Genomic DNA, 17,502 nt, shown 5'->3' on the forward strand with positions numbered 1-17,502 from the left:
CTTTAAGATTTTCTGTTAATCAACAAAAACAAAACATTTAGGTGTATAAACTTAAAGAGTATGTTTAATACCTGCTGAGAGGTTATTATTTTAAAGACTTACTTTTATTCCAACAAATGAGCCCCATCAGAACAAATATTCCAGTTATTTTACCTGTAGTAGCTTTTCAGGGTTCCACAGCATTTTGGGATCTTCATATCCATATGCTGGTGCTAGGTCAAACAGGGCAGATCTTTTAAGTGAATATTAAAGCAACAGTTTTTAAATATTTAAATATTGCAGTTCTGGAGGTGTTTGAGTGAACCTTCCTGTGTGCAGAGCCCTACATTCTGATCATGGAGTATGTTAGTTATGGCACACTGCGGACCTTCCTCCAGACCAACAGGGTCCACCTCAGTGTAGACCCAGAGCTGCAGAGCCTCCTCACCATTGCTTCCTACCACATCGCCCTGGCGATGCAGCACCTGCGCTCCAAAATGGTAATCCTCTCACACACTACTACATGTTCAATACATTTTATGTAATGTTGGAACATTTGTCTCATTGAATCTATATACTAGAAAATTTCTGAAATATTAGAAATGGTTTGAAGAACAATTGTTCAACATGACTTTCATTTCATGTAGATTTTAGATAAAAATTGTTTCAATATTGGCATATTTTGCCATTTTATTTCTTTTGAAAGCTTACATTGTTCTAAAATATATTTTTTTTAAGTTTTCTTTAGAATAATCTTTTGTTACCCCTTTCGGATGATGACTTTTTGACTATTATTCATATTCTTGCATGTTCTAGACATGCAAGAATATGAGCTTGAATATTTTTTTTTTTTTGACACTTGTTGCTGTGGCCATCTGTGCAGATCGTTCACTGTGACTTAGCTCTGAGGAATATTATGGTCAATAAGTTTCCTTGGGAGGTGAAATTAGCAGAGTTTGGTCTGGCCCGGGACCTGAGCCGCATGGCGAGCCGCCGCAGCAGCCGTTGGAGGAGTCCACGAGTAAGAAATACACACACACTGTTTGTATGCTGGGTTTGTTCAGTACTGTTGTCTAGTATTTTGGGCAAGCACCACAGAGATATATAAAGATATGACCTCATCAGAACATCGTTTTAGCTTGTCTTACATCATTCTCACCTTTTTTGTTCAACTATCAACCTGCATGCAGTTCTGCTTTTATTCTGACACAAAAGAATAAAATAGGTTTGCCACATACTCGCCACTGCATAAAAGACATGACAGCAGGTCTGGTTACACTTCAGGGGACATTCTGTTTTTCAATGTGCAATTTAGATCACTTTGCTGTAACGTTAAAGCAAACTCAGCCAGAACCCAAAACGCAACCAAAATAAGTGTTTGGTTCACCAAAAGTTTATTACAAAAAATTAGGGTGTTGAAGGGGCTCCATAGGGTGTAGTTACACAGATAGGTCAGGAATGGGGGATCCACAGGGGCCAGGAATCCGGCCTGGGGAGGGTAGGGTGGATGGGCAGTGGGAGGCCTAGTGGGGTCTCAGGGGACAAAATCCACCAACCAGAGGCTCATTCATTGAAACAATCCAGGGTCATGCACGGGGGGATCTCAGGCAATGAAAATCCAATAATCAGAAGACTGGAGGCAGGATCAGACGCAGGCAGGTTTCAGCAACAGGAGGTCAGAACTTTTCCTACAGCAGAAGGACTAGGCAAGAATCTGTGGTCAAAAAACAGGCAGGATCAGAAAACTCATTTGAACATGAAACAAGGCTTGAAAGCTGTGACAGGGACAACAGACAATCTCGCACTGAGCTGGTGACGAGCAGCTGTTTAAATAGGTTGCAGCACAGTGGAGGTGAGGATAATGAGTAATCAGCACAGTCAAGGTGGAGCTGCAAGGCTGAAATCATGACATCACCTCTTCCTCCTCAAGGGGCAGCTCTTGACGCCCCTCAGGGTCCAGATGCTGGCAATGGAAGTCGCGGATGAGGCCTTTACCCAGGACCAAGCGAGAAGGTATCCAGGAACTCTCCTCAGGACCATAGCCCTTCCAGTCCACAAGGTATTGGATGGCACGGCCCTAACATCGGGAATGTAGTAAGCAGCTCACACTAAAGGCAGGAGCTCCATCAATGAGTCAGGGGGATGGAGGGGCCCTGGATGGAGGGCAAAACCTGGACATCACAGGTTTGACCTTGGAGACGTGGAAGGTGGGGTGTACATGCAATGAATTAGGCAGTTTGAGACGCACAGCAACTGGGTTAACAACCTTGGCAACAGGAAATGGGCCCACAAAACAGGATGCCAACTTGAGATTCTCTGCCTTGATGGGCAGATCCTTAGTGGATAACCACACCTTCTGACCAACCAGGTAGCTTGGGACTTGAGATCTGTGGCGATTGGCATTACGAGCATAAACAGCAGAGGTCTTGCAGAGAGTCGCTCTGGCCCCTCTCCAGACTCTGAAACAACGACATGCTGATAAATGGGCAGCAGGAACCTGGGTAGCCCCTTCCTGAGCAGAGAGAATAGGTGGCTGATGGCCATAAACAACATGAAATGGTGACAGACCTGTGGCACTTGATGGTAATCCATTGATAACGTACTCTACCCAAGATAAGTTCTGGGACCAGCGACTGGGAGCATCCATGCAAAGGATGCGGAACTTGGACTCAACCTCCTGATTCATCCTCTCCATCTGACCATCCGTCTGAGGGTGAAAACCTGAAGAGAGACTGACGTCAATGCCGAGACGGGTGCAGAACTCACCCCAAAAACGTGAAACGGTCCTCGATCAGACATGATGTTGCAGGGAATGCCATGAAGTCTGAATACTTCTTGGGCCATCACCTCAGCGAGATCAGGTGCTGAAGGCAACTTGTGTAGAGGAATGAGGTGGGTCATCTTGGAGAACATGTCAACCACAGTGACGAGTACAGTGTTACCTTGAGAAGGAGGTAGGCCGCTGACAAAATCCATTGAGACGTGGGACCACAGTCGATGTATACTCGGCAGAGGCCTCAGTAAACCGGCTTCGGGACGTCTGTAGGGCTTTACTCTGGAACAGATGGCACGTGCTGACAAACTCTTGTGTGTCCTTTCTCAGTGTGGGCCACTGACTGGACCACTGCCAGTGCCTTAGTTATACCTGAGTGACAGAAAAGTTTAGAGTAGTGACAGAACTGAAGGACCTTAGAAACCATTTCTTCAGGAACAAACAGAAGACCCTTAGGACACTGAACTGGAGCTGGTTGTTTCTGATGACTCTCTTGAGCAAAGTCTCAATACTGGTTAGAGCTAACCTGGTCTTGGAGGGAAGGATGTAGTCATGGTCAACAGAATCAGAAGGACAGACAGAAGGCTGATGAAGTCTTGAAAAGGGCATCTGGTTTGATGTTCTTGCTGCCAGGCCAAGGTGAAGTCAAACCTGCTAAAGAATAGTGCCCATCTAGCTTGGCGTGGGTTCAGTCTCTTGGCAGACTTGAGGTATCCCAAGTTCTTATGGTCTGTCCATACAATAAAAGGATGTATGGACCTCTCCAGCCAGTGCCTCTGTTCCTCTGATGTTAGTTTGATAGCCAACAGTTCTCCGTCTCCAACGTCATAGTTTCTCTCAGAGGCAGAATGTTGGCGAGAAAAAAAGGCACAAGGATGTAACCTGGCATCATCTGCAAACCGTTGAGACAGAACTGCACCAACCCCAGTGTCCGAGGCATCAACCTCCACCACAAAAGGGTTAGACGGATCAGGAAAACGCAGAATGGGAGCTGAGGTAAAGAAACATTTCAGCTTACCAAAGGCATGTTTGGCCTCTAAAGACCACTTGAACCAAGTCTTGGTTGAAGTGAGTTGATGAAGAGGGGGAACCACTGAACTGTAATCCTTGATAAAACGATAAAAATTGGCAAACCCAAGAAACTGTTGAAGTGCCTTCAAACTTGATGGGTCTGGCCACTCCAAGACTGCTGCCACCTTTGATGGATCCATGTTAATCCTGCCAGGAGCAATCACAAAACCCAGAAAAGATACAGATGACTGATAAAATGCACACTTCTCAGCCTTAAGAAATAGTTTATTTTGGAGAAGCCTAAGAAGAACCTTGCAAATATGCTTGATATGGGTAGGTAGATCCTTCAAAAAAAAAAGAAGAATGTAATCAAGGTATACAAAAATAAATCTGTTTAGCGTGTCCCTTAAAATGTCGCTAACCAATGCCTGGAAAACGGCTGGAGCATTGGTGAGCCCAAGGGCATGACCAGGTATTCATAATGCCCTGAAGGGGTGTTGAAAGTCATTTTCCATTCATCTCCTCCTCTTATTCGGACCAGATGGTAGGCATTACACAGATCCAGCTTTGTGAACACAGTACTTCCTTGAAGGAGCTCAAAAGCAGAAGTCATGAGAGGCACAGGGTACCTGTTCTTGACTGTAACTTTGTTAAGGCCTCGATAATCGATGCATGGTCTAAAAGACCCATCCTTCTTGCCCAGAAAGAATCCTGCACCTGCTGGGGAAGAAGACTTTCTGATTAGTCCTGCCTTGAGGGTGTCAGAAATGTATTCCTTCATTGCCCCTCTTTTAGGACCAGAAATGGAATACAATCTGTCCCTACGTGGGGTGGTACCAGGGTGAAGGTCAATGGCACAGTCATACTCTCTGGAGGCAGAGAAGTGGCCTTTGATTTGTTAAATACCTCACGCAGATCATGATAAAACTTAGGGACCTTAGACAAATCTGGATAAGGTTGACCTCACAGGGAGCTTTCATGATAGGAGCTTCCCTCAAACAAGAAGTGGAGCAAGAAGGACCCCAAGACTGAACCTCACCAGTGAGCCAATTGATGACTGGACTATGTTTGATGAGCCACGGAGTCCCAGAATCACTGGAATCTCTGGGGACCTGGTCAGCAGAAATGTGGTCCTGTCATGGTGGTGTCCTGAAATCAGTACAGAAACAGGCTTAGTGCAGTGAGTTATTTGATCAATGAGATGCCCATCAATAGCAAAAATCTCACGTGGTCTCTCTAGAAGTTCCAACTCCAGTGTGAGCTTATGAGCTAGGCTGACATCAGTCAGCATCAGCTCCAGAATCAATGAAGACAGGAACTTCCATTCCTTCAGGAGAGTCGGGAAATCTGATGGTGCACCAAATGTGGGGAGGGTTCCGAGCTCTGAGGATAGGGCTCAGCAAAGACCCCCCAAGCTTTACTGAGCCTGTCCTTTTGATGGACAGTTAAGAGCTCGATGGTTTTTCTCTCCGCAGTAGAAACACAAGTGATTTCTGAATCTCCTCTCCCTCTCTTTGGCAAAGAGCCTGGTCCTACCCAATTGCATGGGCTCCTCGGCACTAACGGGGGGGCATGGAGGCTTGTGACATGCTGCATGGACTGACCTGGACAGTTGAGACCCTTCCTTGAAAATTAGATGAAGACTTCTCCCTCCTTCGTTCACGAAGCCGTTGATCAATTTGCATGGCCTCGATCAATCCACGTGGCCTTGAGGATCTTGGGAGGGTCACGGGTAGTAATCTCATTCTTGATATCATCTGACAGGCCCTGGTAAAAAACGTCAAACAGGGCTTCATTATTCCAAAGACAACTGGACTTCAAGGCATGGAAATTGATGATGTAGTCAGTAACAGGTCGAGAGCCCTGTTTGAGAGAAAACAGTCTCCTGACAGCCTCCCTCTCAGGATGGATTGGATCAAAAACCCTTTTCATTTAATCAGAAAACTCAAAGAAGGAGTCACAGCTGTCAGTATCATTCTCCCACTCAGAGTTTCCCCACTGCTTTGCCATACCAGATAGTGGAGAGATTGTATAGGCCACCTTGGCCCATTCAGAAGGGAAGGCAGAGGGTTGGAGTTCAAGAAACAGCGAACACTGGGTTAAAAATGGTCTGCACTGTTCAGGATCCCCATCAAAATGCTCTGGGTGAGGGTGGGGGAGTTTCTTAGGTTCGTTGTTAGCGTTAACTGTGGGAGTGACAGCAAGGGGAAGTGGCCGTGTAACTGAGGACCTAACTTGGGCTTTGGAAGCCCTAAGAGAAGAAAGTCCCTGTAAAAGCTCCTGGACATTTCTTTCTAGGCCAGTAATAGCACCCTCCACCTTAGAACACCAATCAGAATTTGGCTTTGGGTTCATACTGGCGACATCGTACTGTAACATTAAAGTAAACTCAGCCAGAACCCAAAACAAGTGTTTGGTTCACCAAAAGTTTATTACAAAAAATGAGGGTGTTGAAGGGGCTCTACAGGATGTGGTCACACAGGTAGATCAGGAATGGGGGATCCACAGGGGCCAGGAATCCAGCTTGGGGAGGGTAGGGTGAATGGGCAGTAGGAGGCCTAAGGGGGGCTCAGGGGACAAACAGATGACAGGGACAAAATCCACTAACCAGAGGCTTAGTCGTTGAAACAATTGAAGGTCATGCACGGGGGGTCTCAGGCAATGAAAATCCAATAATCAGAAGACTGGAGGCAGGGTTCAGCAACAGGAGGTCAGAACTTTTCCTACAGCAGAAGGAATAGGCAAGAATCTGTGGTCAAAAAACAGGCAGGATCAGAAAACCAGAAAACTCTTTTGAACATGAAACAAGGCTTGAAAGCTGTGACTGGGGCAACAAACAATCTCACACTGTGCTGGTGATGAGCAGCTTTTTAAATAGGGAGCAGCAGGTGAGGGTAATGAGTAATCAGCACAGTCAAGGTGGAGCTGCAGGGCTGAAATCATGACATTTGCTTTCATTTTGTAGATGCTGTTGAGTTATTCTGTGTTTCACACAGGTTTTATATGGCTCATGCAACATTTAAAAATGACCTCCTGTTAATATAATGCAAAGAAAACATTGTGACCTACTGGGAAGACCTGATGTGCTGATTTGTGAGATGAGTTAAGGGCTGGGCAATAAATCAATTTTATCAATTAATTTGATTTTCTGTTTTTAAAAATTAAATCTTTGAAAAATATGGATTTTTTCATGGATTTCCATAGTTTAGAATGATGTCAACACAAAAGGCAAAAATAAATAAATAAATAAATAATTGTTAAAATCAGATTTGGTATGAAAAAAATCAGCCTTAAGCATGGTTTGCACTTCAGTTCATCCACAATGTCATTAAAAAAAAATATATATATATATTTTTGACACACCAAAACAATGTTTTTTTGTTACAAATTGTCTCAGCTCTTTTCATTTCAGTGTTTTAGCAACAGTTTATCTCTCCTTGCTGTTTGATTTGGATTCTCTTTGTTTCATGACTACGTTTCTTCACTTTCTTAAGGTAGTGACATCTGCCTCAAATAAACCTGCTGCCTGGGGACTCGTGAAGTGAACTCCTAATACAGTGTGTGTTCACACCACACACACTGTTGGCCTGTCATCTAGCACGTAGCTCTCCGCACTGACCACACTGTCTCCCATGTGTGTGTCTGAAATGGAAGATCAAATTCTTAGTTATGTGTGTTTGTGGGTGTAGTGACATTGTTTAGAGCAGGAAGCAGCCCATTTACAGACATACAGCTTCAATCTAAAACAAACAGACAAAAAAAACAAAAAAACAAAACAAAAAAAAAAAACCCAGATAATCAGTTGAAGCTTATTAACCTGAATATATACTGTAGATTCTGCAGTTTCATTTCTCCTTTTGATGTCTATTAATCTGCTGTATTAGATTTGGTGTTAGAGAGGAAGCAGCTTTTTTCATCCTCTGAGACTTTTTCCGTTGTGTGTTTTGTGCAGCCACGCGTGCCGCTGCGCTGGTACCCCCCTGAGTACTTCAAGAACAACTACTACAGCTTCAAAGGAGATGTATGGGCGTTTGGCATTGTGCTGTGGGAGATGCAGACATTTGGTAGGCGGTGTTAGGAACATGTAATATACTGTAATGGGAGGCAAAACAATCTTGGAGGATGTGTGAAGACTAATGGATGGATGACCCACTTCAGTTAGAGCAGCACCAAGCTTCAAATTGCTTACTGTAAACAGCTATTAACTGCACCACAGTGCTGTACAGTATTCTCAAAACATTCTTGCATTCAGGCAATTCCATCAACATGTTACAACCAAAGAACTGTTTTTCTTTCACTACATAAATAGATCATCACAAATCAAGGGAACGAATTATGCTGCCTTTTATTTTGAGTTTAAGGAACAATATGCAACAAGTGCTGACCTCTGGTGGTTAAACTGGAGATTGCAGTCATGTTACTTGGCGTCCAACAGTCTGAATATTTTTAACACTATCTGTCATGGAGAAATCAGGCTGGTAAGAGATCATTATATGGGAAATAAATACAGCTGATAGTTTATGCTAAGCTTGGTCTTCCTCTTTTGAATTCCCTTCGTCTTCTATTTTATCTTCTATGAGTCAGTTGATTCACATGGGTTTGCCTGATCCAAAGTAAAGTAATAATTGTGTTGTTCTATATCTGAGATGTGTACCCTCCAAACATATGAGGATATCTTACCATAGATTCTGTTTTCATCCTCCTGTTTCAGCTTATAGGCAAGTGTTAGTGTTTTGTCATGAGGCTCTGTTCTTCAAAATGTAAACAGGATTTGTTCTGAGATTATAACAAAATATCTAAGTGATGTCTAAAAATAAAGAATATTACATGAGCAAATATGATAGATCTAGTTAAGCAAACAGCATATCACCTTTAAACTGTGTTTTCTAAATAATTACAACTCATATGGAAATCTTCAAATCTCAGGGACATTACCATACCCCAACCTGGAGACATCAGAGGAAGTAGTGTTCCACATCTGCATGGGTCATAAGAACACAAACCCTGAAGGATGCAGACCAGAAATGTAAGCAAAAGCTCACTACATAAAACCCATATCATATCTGATAATTCATGCTCATTTTTTTTCTCTAAGCTTCAAAACGTTACAGAGTGACACATGTATGATTCATAATGATGACTAAAAGTTTTGCAGTGACAGATTTTCTTTTCTTTTTTGTGGAAACAGTTCACATTCTTTTAGATTATCATGCAGAGGGACGAGCTGCACCATAAATCTAGCGTTACTGCATTTAGTTTTGGCACAAAACTAAATAAAGTCTTGACACAAAACTAAATACAGTTTCTTATACAAAAGAAACTGTATTTGACTCATTGGCTTGTTTTCCAAATTTGTTTATAATCAGATGTAGCTAATACATCTGACTTGCATTCATTTAATTGTCATAAATGAATGTTAGATGTTTTGCTTACAAAACATCTTTTTTGTAACCTCTTTAAAAAACAACATTGCATGATATTGCATTAATTGATTTTATCTATTTAAACGTATATTACATATGAGATTTCACAGTGCAGAACTTATGCTGGCATCAAGTGTTTGTGCATCTGTATTAACAATGAAGCAAAGTCTTTTGAACAATTTCATTGTGACAAGAGGGATGGCGATGGAGCCACAAAAAGAAAACATGAAAGATGGTCTGAAATTCTGCAGGAAGTCCAAAGACAGACAGCAGAAGCTGGTGCAGTTATTTTCCTTGATGAATCATCCTTTTCATTGACTGTGCAATAATCAGATAAATATTAACAAGGTTAAGAATCCAATAGGTTCTGTGAGGTCCCAACAGTAATTCCTCTGGTCCAAATAAGCCCACTCGTCTTATTTGGACGAGTGGGCTTACTGCTATGAATAAAATATGGATACAATACCAGATGTCCTTCAAGAGCAGATTTGGGAAGAGGAACTAACAACTGTACCCAAATAAGAGAAGCACTGCTCTTAACATATTTTACTCAAGTAAAAGGGAAAGTAGAAAGAAATGACTCAAGAGTAAAATTGTATTTTGTAAAAACACTACTTCTGCTCTGAGTAAATGATCAGAACATCTAATTTTTTATTCAAATTATTAAAATACCCACCACTGTCCAAGAGTAACCTCTTCCACCAATCCAGACACACCTTGGTAAGGAGCTGTGTTTGGCATAATGATGGAGGTTAGGGTGTTAAAGTGTCTCCAGAAAACTCCCCAGATCTGAATCCCAAATAGAACCTGTGGTGAGTTCTCAAAACACAGGAAAAAAATAGAAACAAAAGCCAACAAACCGATCAACTCCAAGCAACAAAAAGATGACAGTGGATCACTATCAGTACAAATCCAACGTCAGTCTGAAAGGCAAAAGTTATTAAAGGAGATCAGCTTTGTAAATACTGACAATTTCCTAAAGAAAAAAAATCTCATACATCCCAGAAGAATTCCTAAATATTCTGCAACATATTCTAAAAGCATGTTTAATAAATAAAATGTTAAAACCATAAAACACAACATTTGTGTCACTGCTGTAGTCTTGGGCATGTTTACATCTTTTTCGTGGTGTGTAAGTAAATAATTACTATTTGTTTTCCAAAATCATTTTCTGCATTGGTATTGAAATCACACAACATTTTCTAAAACATCAACACAGTCACTGACAGTGGACATGTGCATGAAAGAGAATAAAGTTTGAATGTTGCAGGCTTCACATCATGCGTGACTGCTGGCAGGAGCCCTACACCCTGAGGCCCGCCTTCAAGGATATCGTATCCATGCTGGAGAACATCATAGAGGATGATGCAGTGAGCAGCCCCATTTTTGTTCATGTTGTGGAGATGAAATTTAAGGTTTTCTAGTGGAATAAAATTTAGGTCATAAGTTAACATTTAAAATTATATAAGAAATATGGTCTAATTTGAATCAGACTTTTTCTTCACAATACAATTATAACACTACATTTTTGTCCATTGCAATTATGTAAATTATTTGTTCTCTCATTTTTTTATTAAATATATCAGTAAAAATGTTAGCTGCAAAATTTGGTGCCCTTTCAAGCCTATGTGTCAGATTGGCTAAACGCCTTGACTTGGTCTAATACTGATTGTTGTGGCTTGGCTCACCAGAAGGTCACCACTTTTACAGATGAAGTTTTACAAGCAAATGATGGAAGGTGAATTTTTTGCAGGTTAAAGCTTTACATGTGAATTTAACATGAAAACAACAGCAACACATGTAAATCATCTGCATAATAAATTCAATGTCTGAAAGAATTATTCTGAGACAGCTTTTCTAAAATCTGCCACCAGCAATTTTTTGTTGTTTTTCCTGGAAAGATTGCTGACGCTAGCAAAGAGCAAATGTAAAACTGATTTCTTCGACATTTTAGTCTTGTAGCCACAAATAGAAATTCATATGATGTGAATTTTCTGACCAGCCGAATTATTGTCTTTGTTTCAGGATTATGTGGATGTGGAGAGTCCGCAGAATTTGGCTAAAGATCGGGCAGAATATCATGAAGATAAAAGTCAGCGAGGGAGTGTCGTCTTGAAAGAAGAACATCACGTTTAAATAACATATATATCAAGGCTGTGTTAATACAAATGATTTAAATCAGGAACTATTCAATTAATATGTTTTATGTGTGTTTCTTTGTGCATAAACATTTAAAATGCGGTTTGACAGAGGAGTGGAAAATAGATAAATCATAGATTTTAATTTAGCCTTTCTATTGGATCTTATTTTACTGGATCTTATGTTTCTTTTTAAAACATGTATTATACTTGTCATCTTTTTTATTAAACATATCAAAGTATCTCCTTTTTTTACTGAACTCTTTAGCAACACAAAGGGGGGCGTCTAATTTTAGGGGAATTTTACATTTTTGACAGAAATACATTGCGATTTTTGCATCGCTACTTATGAGGGGCACCTGAAGCCGTTGTGTATGGGGGAAGTTTTCTGCCATAATTTCGTCAAAGTTTCTCCCTATATCCAGGGAGAGAACTAAAACGTGCAGGATGCCGGCCCTCGAGGACCGATTTTGGGGACCACTACGCTAGAAGGAAACAGATGGACCAAGTAAAACACTTCCTTTCTATTGGCTAAGAGGTTTCCAGACAATAGTACTTTTTTGTTCCCATAGAGCAGAAAAGAATTCGTAAGCGAGCAAAGAGGTTTGCAAGCAGAGATTTGATCCGACAGACACGTTTTGAGCGCGAGGAGAAAGGTTTGAGTAAGGACAGTGAATATTTGAAAGAGATCAGAAGTTTTGCTCAAGCACTACAACTTTTGAGAAGAAAGAGATTAAGTCCTGCTTTCAAACTAATAATGAAGCACAAGTATTAAAAGTTTTGAGAACAAAAAACATGAAATCCTGCTGTCAGATCGAAAATGTGTGCTCTCGAATTTTGGTAGGAACATTCCCCAATAGCTGTAGTTACATTCTTGTGACAGGAAGGAGTGGTGCGTTCAGGAACGCCTACTCTCCCTGTGAGCCAATAGGATGAAGTCATGGAACATGCGTTTTTACGCAACAGCGCCATCGCGGATTTTGGACCCTAGTTCCAGTCTGTCCTTAGCGCCCATTCACACATAATGGCTGTTCGTGTGTTAGAAATAATCTTTTTCTTTTATTTTGCCTCCCACATTCCTATTACGTTATTTATTGACTTACAAGCCCTTCTACCTGAACATGTGTACCCCCAGCCGGTAAGTTCAGACCACAGCGTCTTGTTCATCTGTTTGTTCTGAGATGATTCACCCAGTTTTCCTCACCAGCTGAAGGATCTTCTGAAGTGGTATGCAGAGGAGTTCAAAGACCCCATGGTGCTGGATCCTCCTGAGTGGTTCAAGTCGTTTATTTTCTGCGAGGCTTTTCTCCAAATGCCATTTTTCCCCATTGCAGCATATGCTTTTCTGAAAGGTGAGTAAACTTAAAAAAGAATGTGTGAAATCTGCAATACAACTGCTTAAGCAAACATGCAATACAACTGCTTAAGCAAACTCACAAAGTGAGGATATATCGTCTGATTTGCATCTCCTCATTAGGATTTGGAAATAATAAAAACCTAGTCAGTTCCAGGTTTGTAAAGTTAAGCTGTGGACACTGCATGACTTTTAAAGACCAGAAAGACCTCACTAACAGACTGCTATCATGGTTGAAAGGCCACACCATCAATATAAATTATTAGTTTTATTAGTAGTAGTGTATATCAGTCTAATAACTGAACTTGCTGATCGACCACAGACCACAAGATTGATTGAACTGACTAAAGTCAGCTTAGTTTAGAAATACCTTTATTTCTAAACTTTTCTATCCCTTAGCAACATTCAGCAGCAAAGTGACAGGAAGCATACAGAGTAATGCAAAAATAGAATTAATAACAACAAACTGAGCAGTAAGAGGGAATATACTGAGCTTGACGCAGAGTTCTTCCACTGGGAATCCAGGAGGTCACAGGGGGATGACAGGGTAAAAGATGATGCAAAGCAAAAATATGAAGCTTTATGGTGAACAACAATAATCATAAGCCCTGGTATTACATGTCATTACTTGTAAACAAACACAGCAAAAACTTAGAAACAATGTGTGGAATGTTGACCACACAACCTAGGATTTAAGAGGGAGCATATCTGTTAGTCTTCAGGAAATTTGAAATGTTTCAAGGTCCGTTGGTAATTTTCCCAGAAGTAGATGTCCAAATAAGTTCACTGAAAGGTAAAGTTCTTAAAGAAACTGCAAAAATAAACCAATAAAATTGGACTTACAGAACCCCCTTATGTAAAAAAAAAAACCCTGACATAACAGAGAGCATCTTAAACTGTCAAGCAGAGTGGTGGAGGAGTTTGGGCTTGATTTTCTGCCACAGGACACAGTCACCCTGTAAGTCAAAGATTTCTAAAGTTAAATGTGAAATCTAGGCATCATGTGCTCATGAGCTGAAATACAACTACAGATAGGTGGGAATAAACAAGTGAGTGCAAGCTTGAACTAAAGAAGCTCTGGGTAGAAGAGAGGTTCCTCCACAATCCTGTGAAACCTTGATAAAAAGTATTTATTTGCTTCCGTTGTGTTTCCTTTTGATTCTCAGTAAAACATAATGTTTTGTTGATTTGATGTTTAAATTGTTTAGTTTTAACACCTGGTAAAGATCAGATTATGTTTAATGGCCTAATGATGTGGTGAGGGTGCACTTTCTTTTTACATAATCAGTGATGATGAAAGTATTTGCAGCCCTGAGAAAAAGAAGTCAGGATGTAAACTTGCAAATATGACTTTTGCACTGTGCATCATGTCCATGTTTTTATATCCTTAGTGGTTTAAATGTCAGTGAAATTCTGCAGCCAGATGCACCTTCTTCTGATCCTTCTCATCTTCCAGGTGGCTGTAAGTGGATCCGGACTCCTGCCATTGTGTACTCCACGCATGTTGCCACCACGCTGATTCCCATCCTAGCCCACATCCTTTTCCATCAGTTCCCTGTTAAACCCCACCCCGGTCCCCAGACTAACTGGGAGCGCTGGCTGCTGGTCTCCATATACGTGCCGTACCTGCTGGTCCCTGTGCTGCTGCTGCTCACAATGCTGCTCTCCTCCAAATACAACCCCACCTCCAAACCTGGCAGCACATCAGGCAAAGCTAAGAAGAAAAACTGAATTCAACACAAAACTTTGTAATTTACCTTTGGAATCGTCCCCCATCTGGGAATGCACTCTTTAAGATGCATTTATGTAAGAGCTCCTGTGAAACATGTTTTGAAGTATCATTGGAGAGGAATCTGCTTGATGAATGTTAAATTAGTTTGTTTTGCTTGTTGTGAGTTTTTAGCTCGACTATTTGACTAAGATTTTGGTCAATTGCCGTACTCTTTTGATTATCTCGATAATAAAAAGGATTATTGATCTTATTCAACTCAAATTTTTTTTTCAGATTGTTACTCCTGTAAGGTTAGAATCAATAACCATAATTATACTGGTGTGATTTAAGTTAATTACAAATGATACTGATAGTAGGAATGTTACACACATACAGTAGCTTAGGAATGATAAAGCATCTGGTGTTAACAGGTTGGTATATGGGCCTCCAAATGAAAATTTGCTTAGGGCCATAATGGCACTTCCGGTGTCAGCTGGCACAGCTACGGAAGCTGTGACAGCTGTCACAGGAGTTGTGGCATATGTCACAGAAAAGGCTATGGAATCACTCAATGTCCTTGATAAAATGTTGTGATAAGTACTTGTAGTTTTGTTTTTTTATTTGACTTTTTTTATCTGGTTACCGGTCGCTTCTTTTTACAGCCATTCTCTTTCATTGATACTCCTCAGTAGCTACAAGCTCCCTGCTCTGCTCATGGCTGTTCCACGTCAGTAATCATCTCCTGTTCTCCATTCTTTGGTCACCCTCCTCAATTTCTGTCAAATCCCTCTATGTTGGTCCTTTTTAAACATGACATGTTCAGTGTTTACAAGAGAGCTGTGAGAAATCTGCTAAAAAAATTACATCTATTCCAGAAATGGCAAACATAGACCATAAGACCATAACAGAATAAAACATGATTCCAATGTGTTAAATAGAAGCAGCCTTTGACTGGATAAAGGTGAGATTCACAAATGAACCGTTAGATCTGCTTAGTGGCATACATTTCAATCCAGCTGCAACTTGGGACCTTCTTGCTGCAAGGGAAACCAACTGTGCCACTGTGCAGCTTAACTGGTCTCTCTAAATTGTCCTCCGGTGTGTGTGCATGGTTGTTTTTTCCTGTCTTTGTGTTGCCCTGTGATGGACTGGCGACCTGTCCGGGGTGTACCCTGAAGATAGGCACGACCAGCCCTCATGCGACCTCGCAAGGCAAAGAGGACGGATGGACCGGTTCCATTTCCAGCCACTGGAGGGCGTCAATCTTGATATTCTTCTTTAGCGCTTCCTCATTGCTGTTGTTTAAAGAGACATTTCGGCTTTATGAAGTGTGTGCTATGTTGCATCACTGCAGAGACTGTCTCAGTTTAATCAGATTATCAATATTGCCCATGCTTCTTATTTTTGATCCAATTACTTTTATCTGATAATATATCTTCATACAAATTACTTGGTAGTCCTGCAATATAGCTATGTACTGTTTCACCACAGAGGAGCCAAAACATGTAGGTTGTTCCACATAAACAGCAAAAAACACGTTATAGCATAAAGATAGAGACTGCACTTCTGATTTATCTTTTTCCCGACCTTAAGTTTATTCGTGTAACGGATTAGCTCTTGTGGCGGAAGGACATGCCGTTAGTTTGTGCGGCGGCAACAGCAGCTTATAAACGCTGAATATTGTTTAACTCAGTGGCACGTAGTAGTAATGTGGTCGTACTTGTGATATACCGGAGCGTTACAGTTTATATCGGTTTAGTGTGTTGTAATTGACATTAAAACATGTAATTGCAGGTGTCATTCGCTCCTACTGGTTAATTTAAAGTAGTCGACGAAGATAAATAGTGACGTTCGAAGTTTCCCCACGGATGAAACGGGCGCTAGGCTGGGAAAACGGCAGTGTTTATCAGCATCGGAGAGACGTCTTCTGGATCTGTACGACTTGTGGAAGATGACCAGTAATTTGGTCTGCCTTGTGTGGATGAACAGAAGCTCGGTGCTAACATTTTTAAGATTTTTAGGTTAACTGTTGAACGCAAACCTGCTCGCTAATGTTAGTTAGCTTAATGGTCCCTTTTAATTTGTCTGTATTTTAGCAAAGCGGTGACCCACTGAGCTCATGTTATTGTTAGCATGTTTGCGCAGAGCTGCCATGCCATGACGCTAGGTGTAGCCGCAGGGTTATGTCACGGTCAGGCTAACGCAGTGTTCTGCAGTTGATCCAGGCTTCGCAGAGTCATGTCTCCCCGGCTTCCCATCATGTAGACAATCCACCGGGACAAGTCAGGTAACCGGGCACAGAGCTAGTTAGTGAGCAGTCGTTTAATCGGGTCACAGACAAGCAGACAACTGGCACTGACACAGTTAAGCTAAGGATTGATGCTACCCATCAACGCCGTTTGATCGGTAGTGATACTACAAACGTTCCAGGCTTCTCGCGGGGCACTTGAATGCATCATCTCCGGCCTCCAGCTCCTTTTTTTTACCTTATGGGAACATCAGAGGAACCTGACATGAAATAACTGAAACTAAAGCAACATCAGCTCGGAGCGGATCTGTCCCCCTCTGAAGAGGACAGCAGGGTTTTGAGGCATCTGAGTTGATCTACTTTCCCCCTTCACAATGGAGACTGTGGGAGATTTTGAGTTCAGCAGGAAGGACTTGGTAGGACATGGAGCGTTCGCAGTGGTGTTCAAGGGAAGACACAGAAAGGTAATAGAAATGGCTCGTTTCAAATTGTGCGACTCTAAATATCCCTGCATAGAAAGGACAAGCACCAGTCCAATGATAAAATGTGGGTCAGTGAGTGGAGAACGGAGCTCTGCAGCAGTATGTGGGCTGCCGCCTCCTCAGGTTGTTGATTTATTGAACATTTTAACTAAAAATCGGAACCTACAGGCCCTTAGAAAGGATAGCAGCCACTCTTGTTGGTCCTCAATGTATTTTATTCACATTGTACATCTTGTAAACAGTTAATGTTACTTGGTTCATTCATGAAACGGATGAGTCAGGCAACTGTCAATGACTTGCTGACGTCCTGAGGTAGGAGTGGCTGTCTATTTAAGAATACAAGCCTTCCTTATATAACAGCTGCATAGTGTTCATTCATGCTG

At 41.5% G+C, this 17,502-nt stretch overlaps 3 protein-coding genes across 3 annotated transcripts in view; all 3 read left to right on the forward strand.

The window, feature by feature from the left end:
• The first annotated feature begins 58 nt into the window (after positions 1 to 58).
• LOC103147304 (tyrosine kinase receptor Cad96Ca-like) lies at positions 59 to 11,383 on the forward strand. Its single transcript, XM_007565565.2, has 6 exons — positions 59 to 479; positions 863 to 1,000; positions 7,716 to 7,827; positions 8,690 to 8,789; positions 10,457 to 10,556; positions 11,212 to 11,383. The coding sequence occupies exons 1-6, from the start codon at positions 336 to 338 to the stop codon at positions 11,320 to 11,322; spliced, it is 705 nt and encodes a 234-aa protein (XP_007565627.1). The 5' UTR covers positions 59 to 335; the 3' UTR covers positions 11,323 to 11,383.
• Positions 11,384 to 12,127: 744 nt separating this feature from the next.
• On the forward strand, positions 12,128 to 14,666 carry tmem97 (transmembrane protein 97). The gene is made up of 3 exons (XM_007565566.2): positions 12,128 to 12,462; positions 12,532 to 12,676; positions 14,135 to 14,666. The coding sequence occupies exons 1-3, from the start codon at positions 12,349 to 12,351 to the stop codon at positions 14,407 to 14,409; spliced, it is 534 nt and encodes a 177-aa protein (XP_007565628.1). The 5' UTR covers positions 12,128 to 12,348; the 3' UTR covers positions 14,410 to 14,666.
• Positions 14,667 to 16,051: 1,385 nt separating this feature from the next.
• ulk2 (unc-51 like autophagy activating kinase 2) overlaps positions 16,052 to 17,502 on the forward strand; it is a 56,344-nt gene continuing 54,893 nt past the window's right edge. Inside the window, exon 1 of the mRNA XM_007565568.2 lies at positions 16,052 to 17,101. Within this exon, the coding sequence (XP_007565630.1) occupies positions 17,012 to 17,101 (90 nt within the window). The 5' untranslated portion in view covers positions 16,052 to 17,011. The remainder of the gene's footprint in view (positions 17,102 to 17,502) is intronic.

The sequence above is a fragment of the Poecilia formosa genome, unplaced genomic scaffold (assembly GCF_000485575.1).
Source record: "Poecilia formosa unplaced genomic scaffold, Poecilia_formosa-5.1.2 Scaffold179, whole genome shotgun sequence".
Taxonomy (NCBI): domain Eukaryota; kingdom Metazoa; phylum Chordata; class Actinopteri; order Cyprinodontiformes; family Poeciliidae; genus Poecilia; species Poecilia formosa.